We start from the raw sequence: 24,948 nt of genomic DNA, 5'->3' as shown, positions 1-24,948 counted from the left end.
GTAGCGCACACATGTTATAAAATCGGGCGCAGAATTTGTTTAAAGAACCGATCCCTAAAACAAAAGAAATTTTGTTTCATTGCTATGGATGTTAGATTAACCAAAAACTCTGTCGGAACCTGACAGGGATTCGGTCTCAGTCCTAAATATTTGAGGACAATATTGATAGCATCATCTTGTGGGATATTCGTGTACAATGCGGTTACATCAATGGTAACCATCCACAATTCTGATCTAGGAACCATCAGGCTTTCCAAAATCTTAATAATTTATTTTATTTATTTATTTAACAGTTTTATATACCGAAGTTCTAGTAACAAAGTTACTAATCAATTCGGTTTACATTGTAACAATAAAATTGACAGAATATAATATAATAATAATAATGTAATATAATATAATATAATATAATAATGTGACCTGAATCTCTTATATATGAAGGTAACTCCTCCAGAAAACCTCGCAAAAATCTATCCACAAACTCCCCTATTTGAACAAAGTTTTCTTGAAGTCTATGGCCCTTGCCTCTGAATGAACCTTCATCTCCTGTACTCTAATTGTGAACAACACCATCCAATCATCACTGGATCCCAATTGATCAACCACTGTAACAGCATAAACACTGTCCATGTTGGTAAGCACCAGATCCAGTATCACCCCTCGCTTATCTTCATTTTTTATACCTCCTTTTCGGTTCCTCAACCATTCAATTCTGTTTCTCCTCATCAGCTTCCTCTTCCCTCTCCCTTCCCATTTATGTTCCTCTCTTCCCATCTCTTATTTAGTCTTTTAACAGTCCTCTCCAGTTCTCCCTGCATTTTATCTCCTCTCATCCCTGCCTTCCATTTCCACCTTATTTCTCTCATTCTCTACCATCATTTTCACATCCCTATGCCTCTTTGTCTCTTACTCAGTGCCTTTCTCAGCCCTGTCTATCTCCCATATGGCTGTCTAGCCCTCTATTTCCTCTCATTGCCAGCTTATTTCTAGTTCTCTTTTTCATGAACCTCAACGCCAACCCCTCCCACACCATTCTTCTCCTAATTCTTCCCTGCAGTTTTTACGCTCTTTCCTCAATTTACAAAGCCATATTGGTGCTGATGCAACTCCTATTCTGTTTTCTGGCCTAGATGCTTATCAGAAGATCAAAAAAGTAGAAAGGAGAAGATCTGCTGTGGCATGAATAGTGACAGGAGGCATCTGCATCCACTCCTCCTCCCTCTGAACAGGGAATGCTCACAGAAAAAGGAGAAGCAGCTGCAGGGAAATGGAGTATATATGTGCTTATTGTGCCCCCATATTGCCAGCTATCCTGCTGCAACCCAAGAAGAAAGATGAAGTCACTTCACTTCTATTTCCTCAAGTACAAACTTAGGGCTCTATTTACTAAGCATTTTCCCCATAGACATAGAACAGGAAAAAATCTTTAGTGAATGGACCCCTTGATTGTAAGCTTTCTGAAGCAGAGAGTACCCATTGTATCTGAAATGTAATTTGCCTTGAGCCTAGGTTTGGAAAGGTGAGTAATTAAATCCAGATCCAGCTGGGCCTTTTTAGTAAGCAGCAAGATGGGATCCGTTGGGCTGTAGCAGCTGATCCTCCTGAAGCCAGATCCAGAGCAGGGTGAAGTGAAGAACTGGTGCACAGCATCCTACTTTCAGCTCTGACGTTAGTCCGGTGGAAGCATCAGAACCTGCAAAGAATCCAGTCTTCATAATATACTGAAAAGTCACTGTGCTCCTTAATGTGAGGACAAAGAAATGCTGTTGACTGACATTTCAAATACAGAGAACAATCTTTTGCGGAAGCAAGATAAACCTGGTAACAAATCCCCAAAGAGGCCAGGAAATAATTACCGAGCGAGGCAGTATGTGGTAATTACATGTCAGCCAAAGAGAGATAGCAGATGATCAATTCCCACACATCTCTTGGTCTACTGCGTGTTGTAATGCCACATCGCAGCTTGGCAGACAGAGCAGGTCTTGACAATAATAAAGGAAATAACCATAATTTCTCAAGTGTCCCTGCTGTTAAATGAAAAAATGTCTGATTGTCCCTCAAAGAGGCTGTGACCAAAACGGAGGAGCACACTAGATTTTAAAATCGGTAGTGGTTTGTCTGATGTTTCATGTATTTAAAACCATAGAGGTGAATTTTCAAAGAATTCCTTGCGTAAAAATTAGCATGTACGCACAGAAGTATCCTGTACTCGCACAATCACTTTTATAAACATTGAAAGTACGCACATACTTTGTTTCAAGTGCACATATATGCATAAAAACGGGGGTGGTCTAGGGGTGTTCTGGGGCGGGACCAACAGTGAGATGCACAAGTTGCTATTTTTATAAGAGATGTGTGTGCATTTGGCAACATACATAGTTTTACACCTGCTAATTATCTTGCGTAATTGATATCAAACTTGTTTATTGTATACGATTCGCTGGGTGGGAGATCTGGGTGAACTGGGGGAAGTTTAGGCTGAAGAACCAGAAGGCTCTCGATGACCTGAAGGACTGGGTGAACTGGAGGAATTGGAAAACTGGTAATTTCAATTGCGCGCACATATTTTAAAATACACCAACTTATGTGCTTAAATCGGGTTTTACACAACACAAGTCCAACTTTATTTTTGCACATAAAATATATGCACATAGGAGGTGAATTTTAAAAAGTTACAGGTGTAAATGTAACATACTATTACAGCAATTTTAAAAATCCATTTACATACTTAGGGGCAGATCTTCAAAACTCCGCGAATAGCTTACTTTTGTTTGCGCTCCAGGCGCAAACAAAAGTAAGCTGGATTTTAGTAGATACGCGCGGAGCCGCGCGTATCTACTAAAAAACCTGGGTCGGCGCGCGCAAGGCTATCAATTTTGTATAGCCAGCGCGCGCCGAGCCGCGCGGCCTACCCCCATTCCCTCCGAGGCCGCTCCGAAATCGGAGCGGCCTCGGAGGGAATCCTCTAACACCCTCCCCTAACCTTCCCCTCCCTTCCTCTACCTAACCCACCCGCCCAGCCCTGTCTAACCCCCCCCCCTTACCTTTGTTGGGGGATTTACGCCTCCCTCTGGGAGGCGTAAATCCCCGCGCGCCAGCGGGCCTCCTCCGCGCCGGGCCGCGACCTGGGGGCGGGTACGGAGGGCGCGGCCACGCCCCCGGACCGCCCAGGGCCGTAGCCACGCCCCCCGTACCCGCCCCCAAAACGCTGCCGACACGCCCCCAAAACGGCGCGCTGACAGGGACCGCCCCCCGACACGCCCCCCTCGGAGAACCCCGGGACTTACGCGAGTCCCGGGGCTCTGCGCGCGCCGGTGGGCCTATGTAAAATAGGCCCACCGGCGCGCAGGGCCCTGCTCGCGTAAATCCGGGCGGATTTACGCGAGCAGGGCTCTGAAAATCCGCCCCTTAAAGTGCAATTACATGTGAATATCCTATGGACCATTCAATGGCATACATTGTAGCAGTTTTCAAAAGCCCATTTACATGTTTAAAACCCAATTTTAAATGTGTAAATGCTTTTAAAAAATCAGGTCCATATATTTTAAATTGATAGGAAAAGTATGCTCATTCAGGGCACTGTAATACTCGATTTAAATGCATTACATGTGTTTGCACATAAGCATTCATATGTGCATATGTAGTGGGGTAGACATATGATTATTTTATAATAGATATGTAACTGATATGCAGGGGTTATCAAATAATACTGTAGATCTCCACATGGCTATACTGTATACACATATATGGCTGCATGGAGTTGTTTGAAAGTTACCCTGTATTTCTTCTTGACCTTTAGAGACTTTTGTTCTTTGCGAGGAATTTTGTCCGTATGAACCTGCAAATACTCAAAACATCTAGTGGAATGGAGCTTTGCAAGATTAGAGCAACTTCGCTGGGTGCAGACTGAGATCCTGAAACATACAAGCTAAAAAGGAGAGCAGTGTGAAAGTGTGCCTGGTTATGAATGCTAGATGAACAAAGACTGACAATATTTCCAGTGTATAAGAGCAGCTGCTATGTTTATTTTTCTGTCTACAAGTGAGAATTAAAAATAATTAGGGCTGTTTTAGATTACTGCCTTCTGAAATTCAGTATACAAGCTATGGTGCCAGGATATCAAATACTTCTGTAGGCGAGGGCACTGTATTATGCAGTGGTCACAGAAATATGCAGCTGGTTTCCAGAGGTACTGTGCAGAAGGCCCGATCATAAAGCGAGCTTTTACAGCAGGAGAGGTGTTGAAGCTATTTTCTTTGCCAATGTTGCTGAGCCCTCGCTTTTACTATATTTGAATAGGAAATGTGACTATTAATGAGATCAGTAATGAAAAATATCCCGAGAAAGGGAATAGTACTCCATAGGTGATCATGTAGTTTTGTAGGCCATTATTCTGTCCCGAGGTGCCACATTATTAAGTGGAAAGCATCCATCTTTGCTCTATGATATTGTTCTCATATAATTTAGGTAAAGGAAGTTTAATAATGCCACAACATAGACTAATGACTGGCTTGGAGTATGTTAGGTCATTTTATGCTTAACCATATGGTTTTGTCAATTTGTTTATTTTTAGGTAGCACTAATCCTGAATGCAGTACTGTATAAATTATCAACAGGTATATCAATACATAAATACAACACATGATTAACACAAGACATACAGATGCAATAGCTAAGTGGAGTCCCTTCCCTAAATATTTTACAGTCTAAGTGGGAAGAAAGGAGACACGCAAGAGATAGAAGGATAAAAATACATAATATGTGACCACAACTTGGAAATGTAAGCATACAGAAAAAAACCAAAATGGAAAGTACAAGTCAGACTGCATGCAGTGCAACACTGTAAAAATAGAAACATAAGTGTATTTCCTCCTGTACTGTGCAAAATACAGACAGAAGAGATGCATACTTCCTAAAACTGACAAAGAACAAGACTTCCCGCAAAAGAATGAGCAGGACAAAACTCTATAATTAGGATTTCTTGTGTTCCATAATTATAACAACAGATTAGATCACATATGTAAGGTTTATAGTAGCACACCGAAAACAAAATTAGGGCTTCTGGCCTTGCATGTTTACAAAATGTAAATGTTTGGGGGTTTATTTTCCAGCTGATTAGGGATCTTTGAGGGCACTAACATTTAGTGTTTATTGGTGCTTTTATTACATTGTGCAAACTTTCCTAGGGTAAAGTTTTCACTTAATTCATGGGCATCTTCACTGCTGCTCTTCTTCTGATTCTAGGCTGCTCCTGCTGATATTGCTGAACTGTGCAGTTCCTACTGAATTTGAGTCCCTGTGGTTCCTGTACTCCAGCGCCGTGCTTGTGAGCTGTGAGCCACACAGCTTAGCAATATCAGCATGCCGTTTGCTGAAAAATGCTTAGACCATGGACATTTTAAAAGCTCAGTGTTTTTGGACTTTTCAGTGAGCGGTGCTATGTGGGGATATGGTGACAAGGATTTTACAGGCTAAACTGTGACAGTGGAAGAGGAATAATTCATGGTAGCTAAGATCAGACGGGACCTGTTGCAGCAGCTAAAATCACAAATGACCTGAAGCAGCAGGATTTTTTTTTTTTTAGGTGAACCTTTCCCTAACAGCAGAACTAATAGTGCTTTAGTGCAGAAAATGCTTGATTTGTCTGTCTACTGCACATTTAAGTGTCACTACAGCTGCAGAGGAAATAGAGCAGAGGTTTTGAAACCTGGGGTCACAAACCAGTACTGAGACGCACTATGGCAGCAACTAGGTCGCATGCTCCCGTAGTGGCTTCTCTGATCTGACTCAGCATGTCTCAGCTGTGTGGTGACTGCTTCTTCCCTTGATACCAGTACGGTGTCCACTTCTTCATTCTGGCTCTCTCAGTAAGGTGGAGCCACATGATGCACATACACCCATGCTGTTCACACGGTGCTGGCTAAAATCACCCAAGGACAGCAGAGGAGTATAGATGCTGCACAGCTCAGGTCCTCTTTACTAAACTGTTTCTCCCAGTTTGTGTCTAAGGAAAAATGCTCAGTTAATAGGGCCCTTACTGAGAGCTGCGCACAGCCAGTTAGAAAGGCAACCACATAATGGGGTGGCATGTTGGGGCAGGGGGTGAAAGGCACGATGGGATTGTTAAATATTTTTTCTACTGGGTCGTGCAAAAGACCATTTGGTAAGCCACTGAAATACTGCAAATAACTGGCATTTTTATGCATCCTGTAGTGCTGCTGAAAAGAAATGGGTGAATAAGATGAACTAAAATTCCTTAATTTTTTTCTTCTTTATTTTGACTTTTCAGCATTGGGATTTTGCTCTTTTTTTTTCTCCTGCAGATGAAATTGTAGTAAGTACACTTTTCAGATTATCAATAACAGATCATAAATTAAAACCCATTATCATCACAGCAAAAGAGTGATGATTATTTACACTGTTACCATTTTTTCTGCTCTCAGTTCACCAGTTTTTTCTAGGTTCCAGTAAATTTTGTTGCCCCAATGGCCCAAATTCAGCCCCTGCTGCTGTCTCACTGTGGAATCAATTAGTCATTTCATGCAAAAGGAAAACATTCATAATATCTTTAATTTACAGCATCATTTTTACAAGAATACAGAACTAAAAGTGGAACTCGTCCTCCTGATCTTCACCCATACAGACTGTGGCGAGAGGTTTCCTTTCTGCTGGTTTTGAAGGCCAGCTTTTAACTGCAGCAACATCTGTTCAAGAAGGTAAAAACAGAAGGTAGGTTTCAGCCTTTGGGATTTGCAAGCATCATTTGGCTAATTACTCTTCCCGCTTTGCCTTCTCATATTAAGCCTTCAAGAACAAGTTGAAAAACTCATGGTAAGCGAAGCACTGAACAGAAGCACGACTAGGGAAACAAAACCTATACTTTGATGCTGACACAGAACCGCCGACAGAATGTAAACAGAAGACTCTCAGTCAGTAGTTCTGTCTAGCTCTTATAGACCTGAAAACAATATTTCAATAGCACCTGTGAGTTTGCATCATGTTGTTGTGACAAGTGAATAATAGTGATGGCAAACCAAATCTAAAATGGGTATGTTTGCAGTAGTATTACTGCTAGGAAGTAATCATGGTACTGTGCCATCTATTTCTTGTTCTTCCATAAATGCATGGTTCCATATTTAGTTTTTTGAAAAATTAACAAGGGAGGTCATCTCCAATTTTTTTTTTATTTTGCCTTCTATCAGGCCCTTGCCCATGCCCCTGTCTTGGCAAACGTCATTCTGCTACTGACAGAGAAGGCCGGAGAGGAAGCCTCTGAGACTAGAACCCTTCCCTCCCACCCACTGCTCAAGTGTGTCACCTCTGCCGACCAGGAGGTGCCAGCTCCATGCCATTATTGTCTCCATATTTTCATTTCATGCATGTGACTGCCCCACTGCTGAGTTGCTCTCAGCTTTGTATTGTATTTTTCTCCTTCAGAAGATGCAGTATTCATCAAACAAGGGCCAATATTTGAACAACCCTGAAATAAGGTTCCTGGAACCATTACAGAAACATTTTTGTCACAGAATTTTGTACTTGGCCCAGCAGTTTCTCCTGGCCACTTGACTTCCAGCTTTCCCAGACTTCTAGCTCACTTGGAACCAGCCTCTGTTGTCCATGGCACCATGAGCCTGGATGTTTAATCAACCCGGGCCTTCCCCTGCCCTCTTAACTGATTTAGCCGAGTCATTGCAGTCGAGGGTCACATAGGAGGGCTTCCTTTGGAACCTGTAATTACGGGACCTAAGTGTGACCTCTAGGTGTCATCATTGTGGAATGACTGTGACTCTTTCCCCCAGAGGCTGTGAGCACTGCCTCTGCAGCATCCTCAGCTCTGGAACGGAACTTGGGCTCCATGCATGCCAGCGCACAGCACTGCCACTGAGTCAACAGGCCAGCTCCTGTTTTAAGATCTTAGGTAAGAGGCTGGGAAATCAAAATTGCAACATTAGGAGTTCACATCTTTTTGAACAAAATGCCTTTTCACATATAATATAAACAAAATCTCTAATGTGTACCTCTTTGATGTAGGAAAGGGGTTTTCATTTATATTTCAAGACTGATAGAAAGCTTTCCCTTCCCTCATGACCTGTAATAATAAAGCATTTGTCTGATGGAAACCATTACGTATAGTCGGTAGGGCCAATTTAGCAACTCATCTCCTCAATGAAATCGCCTAGAAAAAGCTGCTGTAGCCAATGTAATTGAAATTTATGCAGCCAAACCAAGAATCTGAATTCACTTCTACATGTGGGTAAGGCAATGTTTGAACAAGTTTGCCTGGGTAACTGAGCAGTTACCCAGGTATGAGAGAGGGGATGAAAGTTGTCCTCTTTGCCTGGTTTATGACAAGGACTTTGCACTTTATTTGCTGCATTTATAAACCACATCATCCGATCAAATTGATCTGTGTGGAGTACATAATTAACAAACAGAATAAAAACATCAAACATACAACAGAATGCAAAGTCACATAAACTCATTTAACATACACCTGCTTAAAGAGATTAGTCTTCAAACACTTTCTAAAAAATTTCAATTCTTGCCGCACTCCAGTATCCAAAGCATTCTATAACTCTGGACCTATGAATGAGAATACCCTATTCCAAGTTTTTTGATAAACAAAACATCCAAATGAGACACACTTGCAAATACTGCTTGTAGAAGAGTACTCACGGTGCCATCAGCCCCAGAACGTTCAAAGGGAAACTCTCCCCAGGTTCTTGCAGGTTCCATCTGAATTTAAAAAATTTCACCCACAAAAAAATGTACTTCTAATTTTGGGACGTTTTCCATTTCTAATAAAGATCATGTGCCTTTCAAATAATATAGTGCTCATGAGCTCCAGCCTATAACCTGATAGTAACATGAATATGATACATACAATTACTTTATTTAAATAAGACAAGCGCTAATTTATATGTTCATCAGTTAATCTGAAATCCTGATGACAATGAGCGTTGCCTACTTCTAATGATATAAAAATGCAAGAACATTCAACTCATTTTTTGAACTTGCAGTTGTCTGCTATTCAGCTGGAACTAGAGCTGGGACCTGGCACCATGAGTCTTCATTTACAACTACCCAGGGATTTTTTCCCCCTAACTGAGTTCAGCCATTGCAGCAACAGTCCTCGGTTGGGGGCCATTCACAGAACCCTTCAATCATGAATCCTAAATCTGGCCACTAGGGATCACAGTTGCAAAATGACTGATTCCCTTATCCCCAGGGACTGTGAACATTGCTTTTGTAGCAACCCCAACCCCTGCTGATCCAAAGAGCAGAAGACCTAACCCAGGAATCAAATCCAGGTTCTCCACGTGGAAGTACACCGCACTGTCACTGAGCTGCCGGGGCATCAGACAGCCTCAGAACATTCACTTTAAGAGCAACAAAAGATACATTTTTATCTCCATTTTCAACATTTATGCTAGGAATTAAATTAATAATGTAAAACAAAATGGAAAGTACCTGTGACAGATGGTAACCAATCTCACATAACAGTGCATGAAGATTCCAGAAATAATTTGCAGTAATGTCATCTGTTTATCTGGGGGTTCTTGTGACTTACAGTATATACTTCTGTTCCAAACAAAGGAAGACATCACTGCACTAAAGGCACAGCAATCCTATTTATTTATTTATTTTCTGAAACCTGACCTTGGCAAAACCACCCAAAACAGTGCGCAGTAGTAAAACATAGATAACAATTATCCTACCCAAACTAGAGGGCCCCTGGCTACTCATTTACTTTACCTATTAATCCACACTCTCCTGTAGTGCGAATCTGAAGTTTCAAGTGCCCCCAGAGTTGCTACTCTCAGTTAAAAAAAAAAAAAAAAAAAAAAAAGCCCTAAAAATAATTCCTTGTCAGGAAAAACATTATCAACGGAGTAAACCTCTAGGGATGTGGGCTCAAGTTCTATGAGGCTGCACTATTCAGGAGCTGGTGAATACATCGTATTGCAAAAGGGATGAATCACAGCATAGTAAATCCAGCTGTGCATGAAATGCTAATGATAAAAAATGGGTCAATAAAAAAGGTAAGCTATCAGTAAAATTCTGACAAGACTGTCAGTAAAAAAAAATAATCTCCATGAGTTGGTAATACTGGTGCCCCACATTAATAAGCAGAATAAACCTTTACTGTTTACCTTTGTCACAGAACATTTACTATCCTATAGCAGGTACATCTATTTTTATACTTAATGTCTCAGAAACTAAAATACAAAATTATAGTAACATTCTATTACAAGGTAGAGAAGACGCCATGGTGTGTCTGTTTCTTTAAATAGTTACCACTATTTTACTGTTAAAATATGTACACAACATTTAAAATGCCACAAATTAGACTACAGATAATTTAGTTACTTTTAAAGATAGGTTAAGGGTCTAATCCTAGATGATGTGAAAGCAGAAATATTAAGTTACTTTTTGCATAAAAAAACAGAACAAAGTCAGAATGGCTTTATCCAAGGCAAGTATTGCCTCACAAATCTGCTTCACTTTTTTGAAGGAGTTAATAAACATGTAGATAAAGGTGAACTGGTAGATGTGTATTTGGATTTTCAGAAGGCATTTGACAAAATTCCTCATGAGAGGATTCTAGGAAAAGTAAAAAGTCATGGAATAGGTGGCGATGTCCTTTCGTGGATTACAAACTGGCTAAAAGACAGGAAGCAGAGAGTAGGATTAAATGGACAATTTTCTCAGTGGAGGAGAGTGGGCAGTGGAGTGCCCCAGGGATCTGTATTGGGAACCGTACTTTTCAATATATTTATAAATGATCTGGAAAGGAATACAACAAGTGAGGTAATCAAATTTGCAGATGATACAAAATTATTCAGAGTAGTTAAATCACAAGCGGATTGTGATAAATTGCAGGAAGACCTTGTGAGACTGGAAAATTGGGCATCCAAATGGCAAATGAAATTTAATGTGGATAAGTGCAAGATGCATATAGGTAAAAATAATCCATGCTATAGTTACACGATGTTAGGTTCCACATTAGGAGCTAACACCCAAGAAAGAGATCTAGGCGTCATAGTGGATAACACATTGAAATTTTCGGTTCAAGAAAGCAAACAGAATGTTGGGAATTATTAGAAAGGGAATGGTGAATAAAACAGAAAACATCATAATGCCTCTGTATCGCTCCATGCTGAGACCGCACCTTGAATACTGTGTACAATTCTGGTCGCCGCATCTCAAAAAAGATATAGTTGCGATGGAGAAGGTACAGAGAAGGGCGATCAAAATGATAAAGGGGATGGAACAGCTCCCCTATGAGGAAAGACTAAAGAGGTTAGGACTGTTCAGCCTGGAGAAGAGATGGCTGAGGAGGGATATGACAGAGGTCTTTAAAATCATGAGATGTCTAGAACGGGTAAATGTGAATCGGTTTTTACTCTTTCGAATAATAGAAGGACGAGGGGGCACTCCATGAAGTTTGCATGTAGCACATTTAAAACTAATCAGAGAATGTTGAGATTACTTACCTGATAATCTCCTTTTCCTTAGTGTATGCAGATGGACTCAGAACAAGTGGGTATAGTGTGCTCGTGCTAGCAGTTGGAGACGGATCTGACGTCAGCACGGGTACATATACCCCCACAGGAAGTGAAGCAACTCAGTAATCTTCCTTGCAAAAGCTGTTATGGATATATGTGTACTGACCGATCAATGAATTAGTGAAACAGGATTCCCCTGACCGATTGATAGTAGCTGGAGACCGCCAGCGTTCCCAACCGGAAGGCGTCGACACCTGGTAGAGTGGACGCTCTCGTGTAAGAAATGACATGCCTTACCTTGAATTGGTGCAACCCATGTATACTGGCAGCCAGGTGGGATGGTGAGTCCATCTGCATACACTAAGGAAAAGGAGATTATCAGGTAAGTAATCTCAACATTTCCTGGCGTGTAGCAGATGGACTCAGAACAAGTAGGATGTACAAAAGCTACTCCCGAACTGGGTGGGAGGCTGCCTGAGGACCGCATAGGACTGCCCTCGCAAATGCTGTGTCCTCCCTGGCCTGGACGTCCAGATGGTAAAATCTGGAGAAGGTATGGAGGGAGGACCACGTCGCCGCCTTACATATCTCCGCGGGCGACAGCATCCTAGATTCTGCCCAAGAGGCCGCCTGCGCTCTGGTGGAATAAGCCTTGACCTGCACAGGTGGTGACTTCCTGGACTCTACGTAGGCCGCTCTTATAACTTCTTTGATCCAGTGGGCGATGGTGGGCCGTGAGGCCGCTTCCCCTTGTTTCTTCCCGCTGTGAAGGACGAACAGATGGTCCGTCTTTCGTACTGCTTCTGTCATTTCCAGGTATCTGGGCAGCAATCTGCCGATGTCGAGATGGCGTAGCAAACGCCCTTCTTCCGACTTCTTCAAACCCGCCGTGGTTGGCAAGGATATGGTTTGGTTGAGGTGAAATTGTGAGACTACTTTAGGTAAGGAGGAGGGAACCGTGCGAAGATGGATAGCCTCTGGAGTGAGCCTGAGAAAGGGATCACGGCAGGACAGCGCTTGTAACTCTGAGATGTGGCGTGCTGAACACACTGCCAGCAAGAACACCATCTTCAAAGTTAGCGAACGGAAAGACAGGCCCCGGAGGGGTCTGAAGGTGGATCCCGCGAGGAAATCCAAAACTATGTTGAGGTTCCACAGGGGCACTGGCCACTTCAGTGGCGGACGAATGTGCTTGACTCCTTTCAGGAAACGTGAAACATCTGGGTGCGTGGCAATGGTCTTGCCATCCCTCCTGGGACCGTAGCAAGACAGCGCAGCCACCTGAACCTTGATGGAGCTTAGGGAGAGACCCTTCTGAAGCCCATCCTGCAGGAAATCCAGAACAATAGGGATAGTAATCGCATGTGGATTGGTGCCATGAGTGTCGCACCAGGCTTCAAATACTCTCCAGATCCTTATGTAGGGGAGGGATGTGGAGAACTTGCGTGCTTGGAGAAGTGTATCTATCACCGGCTCCGAGTAACCTCTTTTCTTCAGTCTAGCCCTCTCAATCGCCAGACCGTAAGAGAGAATTGAGCCGGATCCTCGTGGAGGATGGGACCTTGACGTAGCAGGTCCCTGAGAGGAGGCAGGGGAAGGGGCTCCCCTGTCAGTAGTCTTCTCATGTCCGCGTACCAGGGTCTTCTTGGCCAGTCTGGTGCCACTAGAAGAACTAGGCCCCTGTGCCTCTGAATCTTGTGTATAAGGGCGCCCAGCAGGGGCCACTGCGGAAAGGCGTATAGCAGGGTCCCTGGAGGCCATGGCTGAACCAGGGCGTCGATCCCTTGAGAGAATGTATCTCGCTTGTGGCTGAAGTATCTGGGTACTTGAGCATTGGACCTGTCCGCTAGTAGGTCCATGTCCGGAGTCCCCCACTGATCCACAATCATCTGGAAGACTGTGGGGGACAGCTGCCATTCTCCCGGATTTAGGCTTTCCCTGCTGAGGAAGTCTGCCGCGGTGTTGTCCCTTCCGGCAATGTGGACGGCGGAGATGTCCTAGAGATTCGCCTCTGCCCAAGCCATCAGCGGGGCTATCTCTAGGGACACCTGTTGGCTTCTGGTTCCGCCCTGTCGGTTGATGTATGCCACCATGGTGGCGCCGTCGGACATCACTCTGACTGCTCTGTTCTGCAGTCTGTGAGCAAATCGCAGGCAGGCTAACCGGACTGCCCGTGCCTCTAGACGGTTGATGTTCCACCCAGACTCTTCTCTGTTCCACCGCCCTTGGGCGGTGAGCTCTTCGCAGTGTGCTCCCCATCCGCTCAGGCTGGCATCTGTGGTGAGCAGAGTCCACGTGGGGGAGGACATCTTCGACCCCCTGCTCGTGTGGTCGGACTGCAACCACCACCATAGCTGGGTCCGCACTCTGGCTGGTAGAGGTAGATGCACGGAGTAATTCCGGAAGCGTGGGCTCCATTGAGAGGAGGGAGCATTGTAGTGGTCTCATATGGGCCCGCACCCAGGGTACCACTTCCAGGGTGGATGCCATGAGACCGAGAACCTGCAGATAATCCCAAGCTATGGGCCGGCTGGCTCCCATCAAGGACCGTAGACGCGTCTGGAGTTTTAACCTTCTCTTGGTGGTTAGGCTGACTTTGTCTGCCTGGGTGTCGAACTGGACTCCCAGGTATTCCAGTGATTGGGAAGGCTGTAGGCAACTCTTGTTTAGGTTGACTACCCATCCCCTGCCTTCCAGAAGGGAGATCACTCTGTTGGTTGCCCGATGGCTCTCCTCTCGTGATTTCGCCCTGATCAGCCAATTGTCTAGGTATGGATGGACAAGGATTCCTTCCTGTCTGAGCACCGCTGCTACCACTATGATCACCTTGGTGAAGGTCCGCGGCGCCGTGGCTAACCCGAAGGGCAAAGCCCGGAATTGGAAGTGTCGTCCCAGAACCTTGAAGCGTAGGTAGCGCTGATGATCCCGATGGATCGGGATATGCAGGTAGGCTTCCGACAAGTCTAAGGCCATGAGAAATTCCCCTGGCTGTACTGCGGTCTTGACTGAGCGCAGAGTTTCCATGCGAAACCTCGGGACCTTTAAGTATCGGTTGACTGACTTGAGGTCCAATACGGGTTGGAAAGTGCCCTCTTTCTTGGGTACCATGAAATAAATGGAATAGTATTGGAAAACACGCTCAGCGAGCGTGCAGGCGCTCCAAACTGCTTTGGAGACGGAAATTACTGAGTTGCTTCACTTCCTGTGGGGGTATATGTACCCGTGCTGACGTCAGATCCGTCTCCAACTGCTAGCACGAGCACACTATACCCACTTGTTCTGAGTCCATTTGCTACACGCCAGGAAAAGTTCTTTTTCTTTCAATGCACAATGAAACTCTGGAATTTGTTGCCAGGGGATGTGGTTAGTGCAGTTACTGTAGCTGGGTTTAAAAAATGATTGGATAAGTTCTTCTAAGTTGACTTAGAAAATAGCCACTGCTATTACTAGCAACAGTAACATGGGATAGGCTTAGTTTTTGGCTACTTGCCAGGTTCTTATGGCCTGGATTGGCCACTGTTGGAGACAGGATGCTGGGCTCGATGGACCCTTGGTCTGACCCAGTATTGCATGTTCTTATATGAACTAATACAAAATAGGCCACTGGCATGCATGAGTTTTTCAGATGTTGTAGGGGAAAACTGAATTACAAAGTTAATAAGGCATCATTTCCAAATTATATTCATCCATGAGTTTTTAAGGAACTCAGTAAAGTCCTTGCAAGCTTACTGTATTTAAACTTCAAAGGCTTTCTCAATGTAAGTGGGATACTACAGCACTAAATTGATGCTTAAGATAGTAAATGACAGCATGTGATGTGTCTTTATAAGAACAGTTCTAAAATAGAACTGGGTAGGTATAGAGCAGTAAGCTTTACTTCCATTGGAGGAAAGATAGTCGAAGTTATTATCCAAGAAAATACAGTTAAGCATTTTGAAGGTTAGGGAATATTAGTAACAATATTGGCAGAGAAGCAATAATTACTGTCAAATAAGACTCACTAAATTGCTTAACTAAACTGATTATCTAGTCACAAGTCAGAACATATAATTTAAGTCAGTTTTGCTAAAGCCTTTGATAGCCTACCCCATGAAAGGCTGTTGTACAATTTAAAGAAGTAACAAGAGTGCTTTTTGACAAATACTATATAACAACCATTTATTACTGTGTACTCAGGGGCTGCCCCACAATAATTTACAACTGATATTTCAGAAAGCTTTAATTGATCAATTGCTGTTTGTTGCATCCGTTGGTCACAGACGGCTGCGACCGCTCTGCCTCACCTCTCTTTTACCTTTCTCCTCCTCCTTTGGGAAGATGGCTGCCTCCGCTGCTGTTTGCCGAACCCCTTGGCATCTCCGAGCCAGCATGAGCGTCTCCGTCCGCCATGCTTCTTCCTGAGGCCTCCTAGGGTGCGCGCTACCCTGTGAATACTACTACACTCCAAGCTCTCCCCTCCACCCTTCAGATTCACGGCCTATCCCGCGCTGCAGAACACTACCGGACCTTCGCTACTTCTGGGTGAGATAATCAACTACATTCTACTGAGACTATCTGAAGCCTTACTGCAATATCGCTGGACTACAGCACTGTCCGTTCCTTGGACAATTATCATCTTCATCACAGCAGTATAATAAAGCTTCCTTTCCTCTGTGTTCGCTTGCTATTGAGTCTAGCCTATCGTTGTGGTTCCCCACGGGCGTGGGAGGAGTCATCGCCACTTCAACCAAGAGTCCACATTATGCCACAAACCCAACACTGTTTGTGATTGTTCTGTTGGATGCTATGTAATTTTGTGAGACAAGGGATGGTGGGAATAGTGGTATTGTGATGTAAATATATGAGATAGGATGTGGTTGGCGACTATGGGTTAAGTGAAAATCTATGCTGATTTTATTGTTATAAATATAAGCTAATGCATTTTATATTGTATTTTTATATTTTGTTTATGGTTTGTGTTGTCTGCATGATTTGTATTTGCATTTTTTTTACATTTGTATTTTATTTTCTACATGGCCTTGGGTAACCCTCAGTAGCTGTGAAGGCAATTAATAAGAACTTTTAAATAAATAAATAGCAACTATTCTCTGATGTCTGGATGGCTGTTAGTCACAGCCACAGCCAGCCACAGCTTCAAGTGCCATATGTGCAGGGCACAGGTGCCAAGGGTATTAGGTGCCCTAGGCAAACCTTCTGCCTTGTACCCCCCTCCCCCTGCTGCTCCAGCCCCAGCCCTGACCTCCCCTTCTCCCAGCCCAAACACACAAGTAAAAATAATGCATTTATAATAGATTTTACATGAAAAAGGACATTCTAAGTATAGTTTTCTGAGATAAAAGTATCACTTACAGCAGTGCATGTAAATAAAATATATATACTGTATGTCTTCCAGAAAACCCTGCTAAAAGGCATAAAACCCACTTGGAACCTATATGGTATTAGATCTGTTGTAATGCATGTTGGGCTTTCAGTACCAAGCCTGCACCTATGAGTAAAGTGAATTACAATTACAATATAGTACACCTCCCACCAAAACAGCACTAAGTACCAGCACTCAAATAATAACAAACCTACTTATGAAAAGGCAACACTGTAAATATTACATCAGACCCTAAAACACCAAAACACCTCCTATTAGAAAAGAGAACAAGCCCAGCTGCTACAGAACCCTATACAGAAACTACAGCTAGCAGAATACCTCGTTTGATCACACATACGGAACAAAGACAAAACCTCACCAAATACAGAATAAAGAGACCATAAGGTAAAAAAAAAAAAGTACTGACAAAAACTGAACTGGAAATCATGAATCTAGACTCTGGACGCTGTGCAACGAGAAAACAAACACTGCTATTTTTCATAATATATCAAACAATAAAATGAAGAAATATAAAACATCAATAATAATAAAACCATGTTAGTAAAATAAAGATTTCAAAATAGCAGACAAATAGAATGTCATCCAACAATTAAAAACTCAAAAATAAACAAAACATGTTCCAACTCCAAAACAAAAATTTTTCCTTTCTTTCTCATATACACACACACAATTATACATGTTATTCTCTCTCACACATAAACACGCACAGGTTCTCCCATACATGCACATTCTACCAGATACACACACACAAACATGTTCTCTCACTCTAACACACTCTCTTCCTCACACACATATGCCCTCATTCACTCAGACAGGCTCCCTCTCACACACACATAGGTATCTTGACTCATTCACATATGCACCCTCACACAGGCTCTCTCTCACTAACACCATTGCTTTCTTGTACACACATAATCCCTCTCACTCACACACACAGCCTCATAGAAGCTCCGTATCTCACTCACATACATATTCCCTTATAGAGGCTCCCTCTATCTCACATACACATTCCCTTATAGAGGCTCCCTCTCTCTCACACACACATCTTCTCTTTCTCTCTCATACACCCCCTCATATAGACACTCTCTGTCTCTTGCACATAGCACACACCCCTTCTTCACACAGGCTCCCTCTCTCTCTGGCACATACACCCTTACACACACACCCTTTCTCACACATACACACAAACAGAGGCACACACAGACACACCCTTCCAATTTCTCTATGGCTCATGGGTTCTCTTGGTCTCTCTTTTCTTCTGTAGGCACATGGGCTCTGCCCTCAGTTCTCCATGGCCTATCTCTTATGTCTTCAGACATTCCCAGGTCCTCTTTCTTCTGTCGTGGATGGGATGGGCTCCGCCTGCAGCCCTGCTGGCAAAAATCTTCTACCACAAGCAGGATGGGCTCTGCTAGTTGCCGCCAAATCTCTGTACCTCTTGGCTGCAAGCTGGATGGGCTCTGCTCACGGCCCGCTGAGTCTCTTCTTCTCTCAGCCGCGAGTGGGATGGGCTTCACTTGCAACCTGCCGAGTTTCTGCTCCTCTTGGCCACAGGTGGGATGGGTTCCACTAACAGCCTGTTGAGTCTCTGCTCCTCTCAGCCACGAATGGGATGGGCTCTGCTAGTGGCCCCACATGGTTGCTATTTTCTGTCCCCTAATGGGTGACACCCTAGGCAGACCACTTAGTTGACATGCCGGTCCTGCATACGTATAATTCTCTTTCCCTCCAACATTGTCTTGTAGGCACTTAGTACAATAAAGAGAAAGATAAAGCTGCTGCCAGCTCTTGAATTGAGAGCTGGCAGCAGCTGTGACAGTTGGCCAGGTCATACTGAACTTTCAGCTGCCACACTCTACCTTTCTGAATAAAGCAGAGTTTCTTACCTGTAACAGGTGTTCTCCGAGGACAGCAGGATGTTAGTCCTCACACATGGATGACATCATCAGATGGAGCCCCAACACAGAAAATTTATGTCAAAGTTTCTAGAACTTTGACTTGGCACACTGAGCATACCAAGCATGTCCTATAAAATGCATCCACGCGGGGTCCCTCTCCAGTGTTATAACACAGAATTATATATAAATGAAAAATAGGAGAAACCCAACTCTACAGGGTGGCGGGCAGGTTTCATGAGAACTAACATCCTGTTGTCCTCAGAGAACATCTGTTTCAGATAAACAACTCTGCTTTCTCCAATGACAAGCAGGATGGTAGTCCTCACTCATGGGTGAATCCCTAGCTATAGGCTGCTCTCCAACACAAAAAGGGACCAATAGATACCCAACCAGGTGCCAACGGGCACAACAATAGTGCTGTTGGTAACAGAAGGGGAAGATAGCCTGAACCCAAATAATGAGCCCTAGGCAGGGAGAATTAGGTTCTACACCTCAAACAGATTCCGAAGGACAAACTAGCCGAACCTATAGTTGCGTTGGTCATCCCTATCCAGACAATAGTGAGATGTAAATATGGGGCGAGAACTCCATGTCACAGCCTTGCAGATCTCCTCCGTGGGAACTGCTTGCAAGTGGGCCACTGACACTGCCATGGCTCTGAAAGAATGAGCCTTGACATGACTCCCAGATGCAGTCCCGCCTGGGCATAACAGAAGGAGATGCTAGCCAACTGGATAGTGTTTGTGTTGCAGCCCCGGTTGCGAGGTTCGCGACCGGGTACCTACCTCTCTCCCCCGTGGGCGTCCTCCGGCAAACGATGGCGTTTCTTAGGCCTAGACAGACCGCTCCGCAGCGGCGTCCCCACGAGGGAGACGCCGCCGAGCTCAGTCTCCTGACTCCTCTTCTCCTAGGCATGCGCGCGCGCGATGGGGGAGGTTTTAAAGGGCCAGTGGCGGGAAACCACAGCCCTCCCTCGGGAGTGACGTCAGACGCCGGCGGGGATTTAAACCTGGCGTCTGACTAGCTTCCTTGCCTTGCAACAAGGTTAACTCCCAGGAGTCTCTAGTTGCTGTGTTCCTGATCCTGCTATTCCAGATTCTGTTGTACTTGAGTCCGCTCCGGTTCCAGATTCTTCTCGGCCTGCTTACTTGGTTCTTGACTTCGGCTCTGCTCCTGATTCTCCATGTCTGCCGCCTGCCTCGACTTCTGGTCAGTCTCCGCTTCTCGCTTTGCTGACGTCACCTAAGCCCCAGCGGTCCGGATTCTCCTGGGCTCCTCCCGGGGGGATCTCGGGCTTCCAGGGTGAAGACTCCATCTTCTCTTCCGTCGTGGTGCCACCTCCCGGCCAGTTACATCACCGCAAAGTTCTCTCATCCTTGCAACAGTTTGCAAGGCCATGGACCTGGCGGACATCTCCGGACTGCAAGCCATTCCTGGAATGGCCCAACGGTTGCAGCAGCAGCAGCACTGCCTCGACGTTCTGGCTGCCACTGTCGAACGTTTGGCAAACCAGCTGGATGCCACCCTACCAGAACCACCGCCGGTGCAACCTCCGGTTCCCACAGTAAGCATAACTGCTCCCACTCAGCTTCCTGCTCCCTCTCACTACTTGGGCGATGCCAAGGGCTGCTGGGGATTCTTGAACCAGTGCTACATAAGGTTCTCACTACTTCCTGGTCAATTTCCTTCGGATTCTGTGAAGGTAGCCTATATCCTGTCATTGCTGGAGGGGAAAGCGTTGAGTTGGGCTTCACCAATGTGGGAGCGTCAGGATCCCCTGTTGAATAACCTGCAGCAGTTTGTTCTCAATTTCAAGCAAGCCTTCGATGAACCCTCATGCCTGCCTACAGCTACAGCTAAGACAGGGATCTCGGTCCCTGGCAGACTACGCTATCGAGTTTCGCACTCTCGCTATGGAGGTAGGCTGGTGTGATGACAGCCTGTGGGGAGTTTTTCTGGAAGGCTTGTCAGGCCGCATTAAGGACGAATTGGCTGCCAGAGACATTCCTGACAACCTCAATGAGGTAATTGATTTAGCTGGTCGGATTGACCGTTGCCTCCAGCAAAGGGCAAAAAAGGGAAGACCGCCACACTGTTCCATACCTCTGGCACCTGTTTTTTCTAGACCGATGACAACATCCCCAGGTCAAGGAACGTCGCATCCTGAACTGTCGGCTGAGGAGCCAATGCAGTTGGGTCAGACGCCTTTGTCAGCGGAAGAGAGGCGAAGACGCCGGACATTGGGCTTGTGTCTATACTGTGGCAGCAAGGGCCACTTTTTAGCCCAGTGCAAAGAGCGTCCAGAAAACACCAAAACCTAGGCAGTTATGAGGAGCTACTCCTAGGCTGTGCTAATTCTGCTCCTCAATGTATTGTACCAGTGACTCTAGAATACCCTGGAGGATCTTTTAATACTTTTGCCTTCATCGATTCCAGAGCAGGTGGGAACTTTATCCTGGCTGATTTGGTGCAGCAGCTTCAGCTACCCACTGTTCCTCGCAGACCTCCTCTATGAATCACTTCTATCCGAGGCACAATTCTCCCAGGAAGTTTTTCTGACTCCACGGCTCCCCTTACTTTCCGAACCGGAGCACTGCATTCTAAGGAAATATCTTTCCTGATTTTAGAAAAGGCTGTTTATCCGGTGGTACTGGGATTACCATGGTTGCAGCAACATTCTCCCATAATTCATTGGGACTCCTTACAAATAGCTCAGTGGAGCTCCTTTTGCTTCTCCAACTGTCTTAAGATTCCGAGGCCTCCTGTCGTGTCCATACTAAGTACTACCGTTTTGCCTCCTACACAATACATGGAATTTGCAGAGGTGTTCTCAAAAAAGAAAGCGGAGATTTTACCAAGATATCGTCCTTTCGACTGCGCCATAGACTTACTACCAGGCACCACACCGCCACATGGAAGGGTGTACCCCCTATCTCTACCAGAGATACGCGCAATGTCTGAGTATATCTCTAAGAATCTCGCCAAAGGATTTATCCGGCCCTTTCGGTCGTCTGCCGGAGCAGGGTTTTTCTTTGTGGGGAAAAAGGATGGCACACTCAGGATATGTATTGATTAGAGGCTTAAATGCCATTACCAAGCGAGACAGGTACCCCCCTTCCACTGATTCCTGAACTCCTGGACAGATTACAAGGGACCAAGGTCTTTACCAAACTCAATCTGCGAGTAGCTTACAATCTGGTTCGCATCTGTCCAGGAGATGAATGGAAGACTGCCTTCAACACTAGAGACAGACATTATGAGTATTTGGTAATGCCATTTGGCCTATGTAATGCTCCGGCAGTCTTCCAAAATCTCATGAATGAGGTGATGCGTGAGATGCTGAACTCTTACGTCATAGTATATCTGGATGACATTTTGATTTATTCACAAGATTTGGAGTCCCATCGCCAACATGTCAAGCAAGTATTACAGGTTTTGAAAGAAAATCAACTGTATACGAAATTGGAGAAATGTATGTTCGAATGTGAGTCGCTGTCCTTCTTGGGGTACATCGTTTCTTCTACTGGTTTTCACATGGATCCAGAGAAGGTCTCAGCTATCACAAACTGGCCCCATCCAGTGAGGGTGAAAGCCTTACAGCGTTTCCTCGGATTCGCAAACTTCTACAGACAGTTTATCCCTCATTATTCTCTTAGAGTGGCACCTCTTACCGTGCTGACTCGAAAGGGGGCTGATGCTAAGGAATGGCCTGAAGCAGCTTGTTGTGCTTTTGAGGATTTAAAACAAGCCTTTTTGCTGGACACTTGTTTGTATCATCTGGATCTGCGACGTCCTTTCATTGTCGAAGTGGACTCTTCCAGCATTGCAGTAGGAGCAATACTCAGCCAACACTCCATCTTCTCTTCTGTCATGGTGCCGCCTCCCGGCCTGTTACATCACCGCGGAGTTCTCTCATCCATCCCTCACCCTCTGTCAGGCCGGCCCAAGGTTCCACCGTTCCGTCTGCAACAGTTTGTTTGGCAATGGCAACGCCCAACCTATTCCTTTCAAAAGAAATAAAAAATTGGGTGGACTGTATAAGGCAGTGGTTCCCAATCCTGTCCTGGGAAACCCCCAGTCAGTCCAGGTTTTCAGGATATCCACAATGAATATGCATGAGAGAAAATGTGCATGCACTGCCTCCATAACATTCAAATTTTCTCTCATGCATATTCATTTTGGATATCCTGAAAACCTGGACTGGCTGGGGGGTCTCCAGGACAGGGTTGGGAACCACTGGTTTATGGGCTTCTGTCCATTCCAGATAGAACGCTAAGGCTTACTTTCAGTCTAAACTGTGCAGTGCTCATTTGCCTTGGTGCGAATGGGGCCTGAGAAAGCATGTTGGTAGGATGATGGCACTGGCTAAGATGGAAGTCGGTCACCAACTTAGGCAGGAAATTAGGGTGTGTACGCAGATTTTATTGGGTGGGGAGTGTTTGAGGTATGAATGAGTATGTTTGCAGAAGGGATATTTTAAGATTTTGATTCTGAATTGTTGACATCTTTTGGTGCTATTGTGGGGTAGTGAAATATTGCTACCAGGGTCATGCTATTTTGCACATGTTTTGTATTGATTTTGTATCACTGATTAATATGTATTTGTGAATAAATTTATTTATTTATTTATTTTGAATTCTTATATACCGACATTCCTGTATAGAATACAGATCACATCGGTTTACAGTACAACAGAACCATCGCGTGACAGCGATACAATAAACAATTGAACATTTAACAGTTTGGTAATGCCGTTTGGCCTATGTAATGCTCCGGCAGTCTTCCAAAATGATTCTGAGATCCGCCCCCAGCAGGTGCTGCGCGCCGTGCGACAAAGGGGCACTCCCCTTTGTGCAACCCTTTGTATTATTTCTTTAATATGCTCCTTGTTATACCTTTTGCTTAATTGTTAAGAACTTTGATTTTGATGGCTTTATTTTTGTAATCTCTTAGCCTCAGGTACAAAAATTTTAGATTGTAAGCCCTTTTAGGGGATAGTGAATTACCTATTGTACCTTATTGTAAACCGATGTGATATCTCTTTTTGAAATGAACGTCGGTATATAAAAATCGTAAATAAATAAATAAATAAATAAATAAATAAATAACAGTTGAATATTAGAAAAATTAGTAAAATAAGGAACAATTACAAACCATAGAGTGCTTCAATACAGGATAAATAGCATATAAATAACATAAGGCCTGGATCAGTTGGGTCTAAGATGAAATAGTAAGGGCAACTGAACAAGGCGAGGCTGGGTATGGGGGGGGGGGGGGGCAGGAGAGATAGGAAGGAAAGGGCGGAATCAGGTAACTAAGGAAGAGAAACCCCTGAGAAGGCCTAGGCGGACCGGGTTGAGAGTGAGGCGTGCCCATTGTCCGTGAGCATTAGTCCATGTCCTTGGATCGGCGTCAGTGTGTATTTGAGTCTCCGGGGAAAGCTTGACTGAAAAGCCAAGTTTTAAGCTTTTTCTTGAAAGTCTGAGGGCAGAGTTCTTGACGAAGATCCGGGGGAAGCGTATTCCATAGAGTGGGCCCAGCTGTTGATAATGCTCACTTTCTTAGGGAGGTTTTGGCCGGGGGGGGGGGCATAAAGAGAGCCTTTGTATGCTCTTCTGATCGGTCTATCTGAAGTGTTCGGACGGTATTGGCTGCTTAGCTTGAGAGGGGAGATGTTATGGATGTCCCTGTGGATCATCATCATAAGAACTTTGAAAGAGATCCTAAATTTGTTGGGTAACCAGTGAAATGAGTGGAGGATGGGAGTGATGTGATCTCTTTTTGAGTTGGTGAGTATCCTGGCGGCGGTATTATGGACCATCTGCAGAGGCTTGATGGTGATCGCTGGGAGACCGAGAAGGAGGGAGTTGCAATAGTCAATTTTTGAGAGGATGATGGATTGCAGCACCAGGCGGAAGTCTCGGAAATGCAGAAGAGGTTTCAGTTTTTTTAAGTACTTGCAATTTAAAGAAACATTCTTTAGTTGTATTTTGGACAAATGTTTTAAGATTAAATTGGTTGTCAAGCAGAACCCCTAAATCTCCGACGGAAGGTGAGTGATTGATAACTGTTTTTGTGAATTGTGAAGAGCTTGGGGAGTTGAGGAGGATGTTATTTTTGTCCGGCGATATGATGAGGATCTCGGTCTTATTTTTATTGA

The 24,948-nt window shown here is 44.5% G+C and overlaps 1 protein-coding gene across 6 annotated transcripts in view; it reads right to left on the bottom strand.

The window, feature by feature from the left end:
- Positions 1-4,526: 4,526 nt before the first annotated feature.
- Positions 4,527-24,948, bottom strand: part of C5H11orf97 (chromosome 5 C11orf97 homolog) — a 135,123-nt gene continuing 114,701 nt past the window's right edge. For 3 of the 6 annotated variants that reach the window (XM_029602359.1, XM_029602360.1, XM_029602358.1), the window contains one exon: positions 4,527-6,704. In XM_029602359.1, coding sequence (XP_029458219.1) covers positions 6,588-6,704 — 117 coding nt within the window. In that variant the 3' untranslated portion in view covers positions 4,527-6,587. Of the gene's footprint in view, positions 6,705-9,471; positions 9,613-24,948 lie in introns of all 6 variants that reach the window. The other 3 variants (XR_003856857.1, XR_003856856.1, XR_003856858.1) reach the window with 2 other exon arrangements.

The sequence above is a fragment of the Rhinatrema bivittatum genome, chromosome 5, assembly GCF_901001135.1.
Source record: "Rhinatrema bivittatum chromosome 5, aRhiBiv1.1, whole genome shotgun sequence".
Classification (NCBI taxonomy): Eukaryota; Metazoa; Chordata; class Amphibia; order Gymnophiona; family Rhinatrematidae; genus Rhinatrema; species Rhinatrema bivittatum.
Note: the sequence above shows the minus strand (reverse complement) of the source record. Positions and strands in the feature narration are given on the sequence as shown.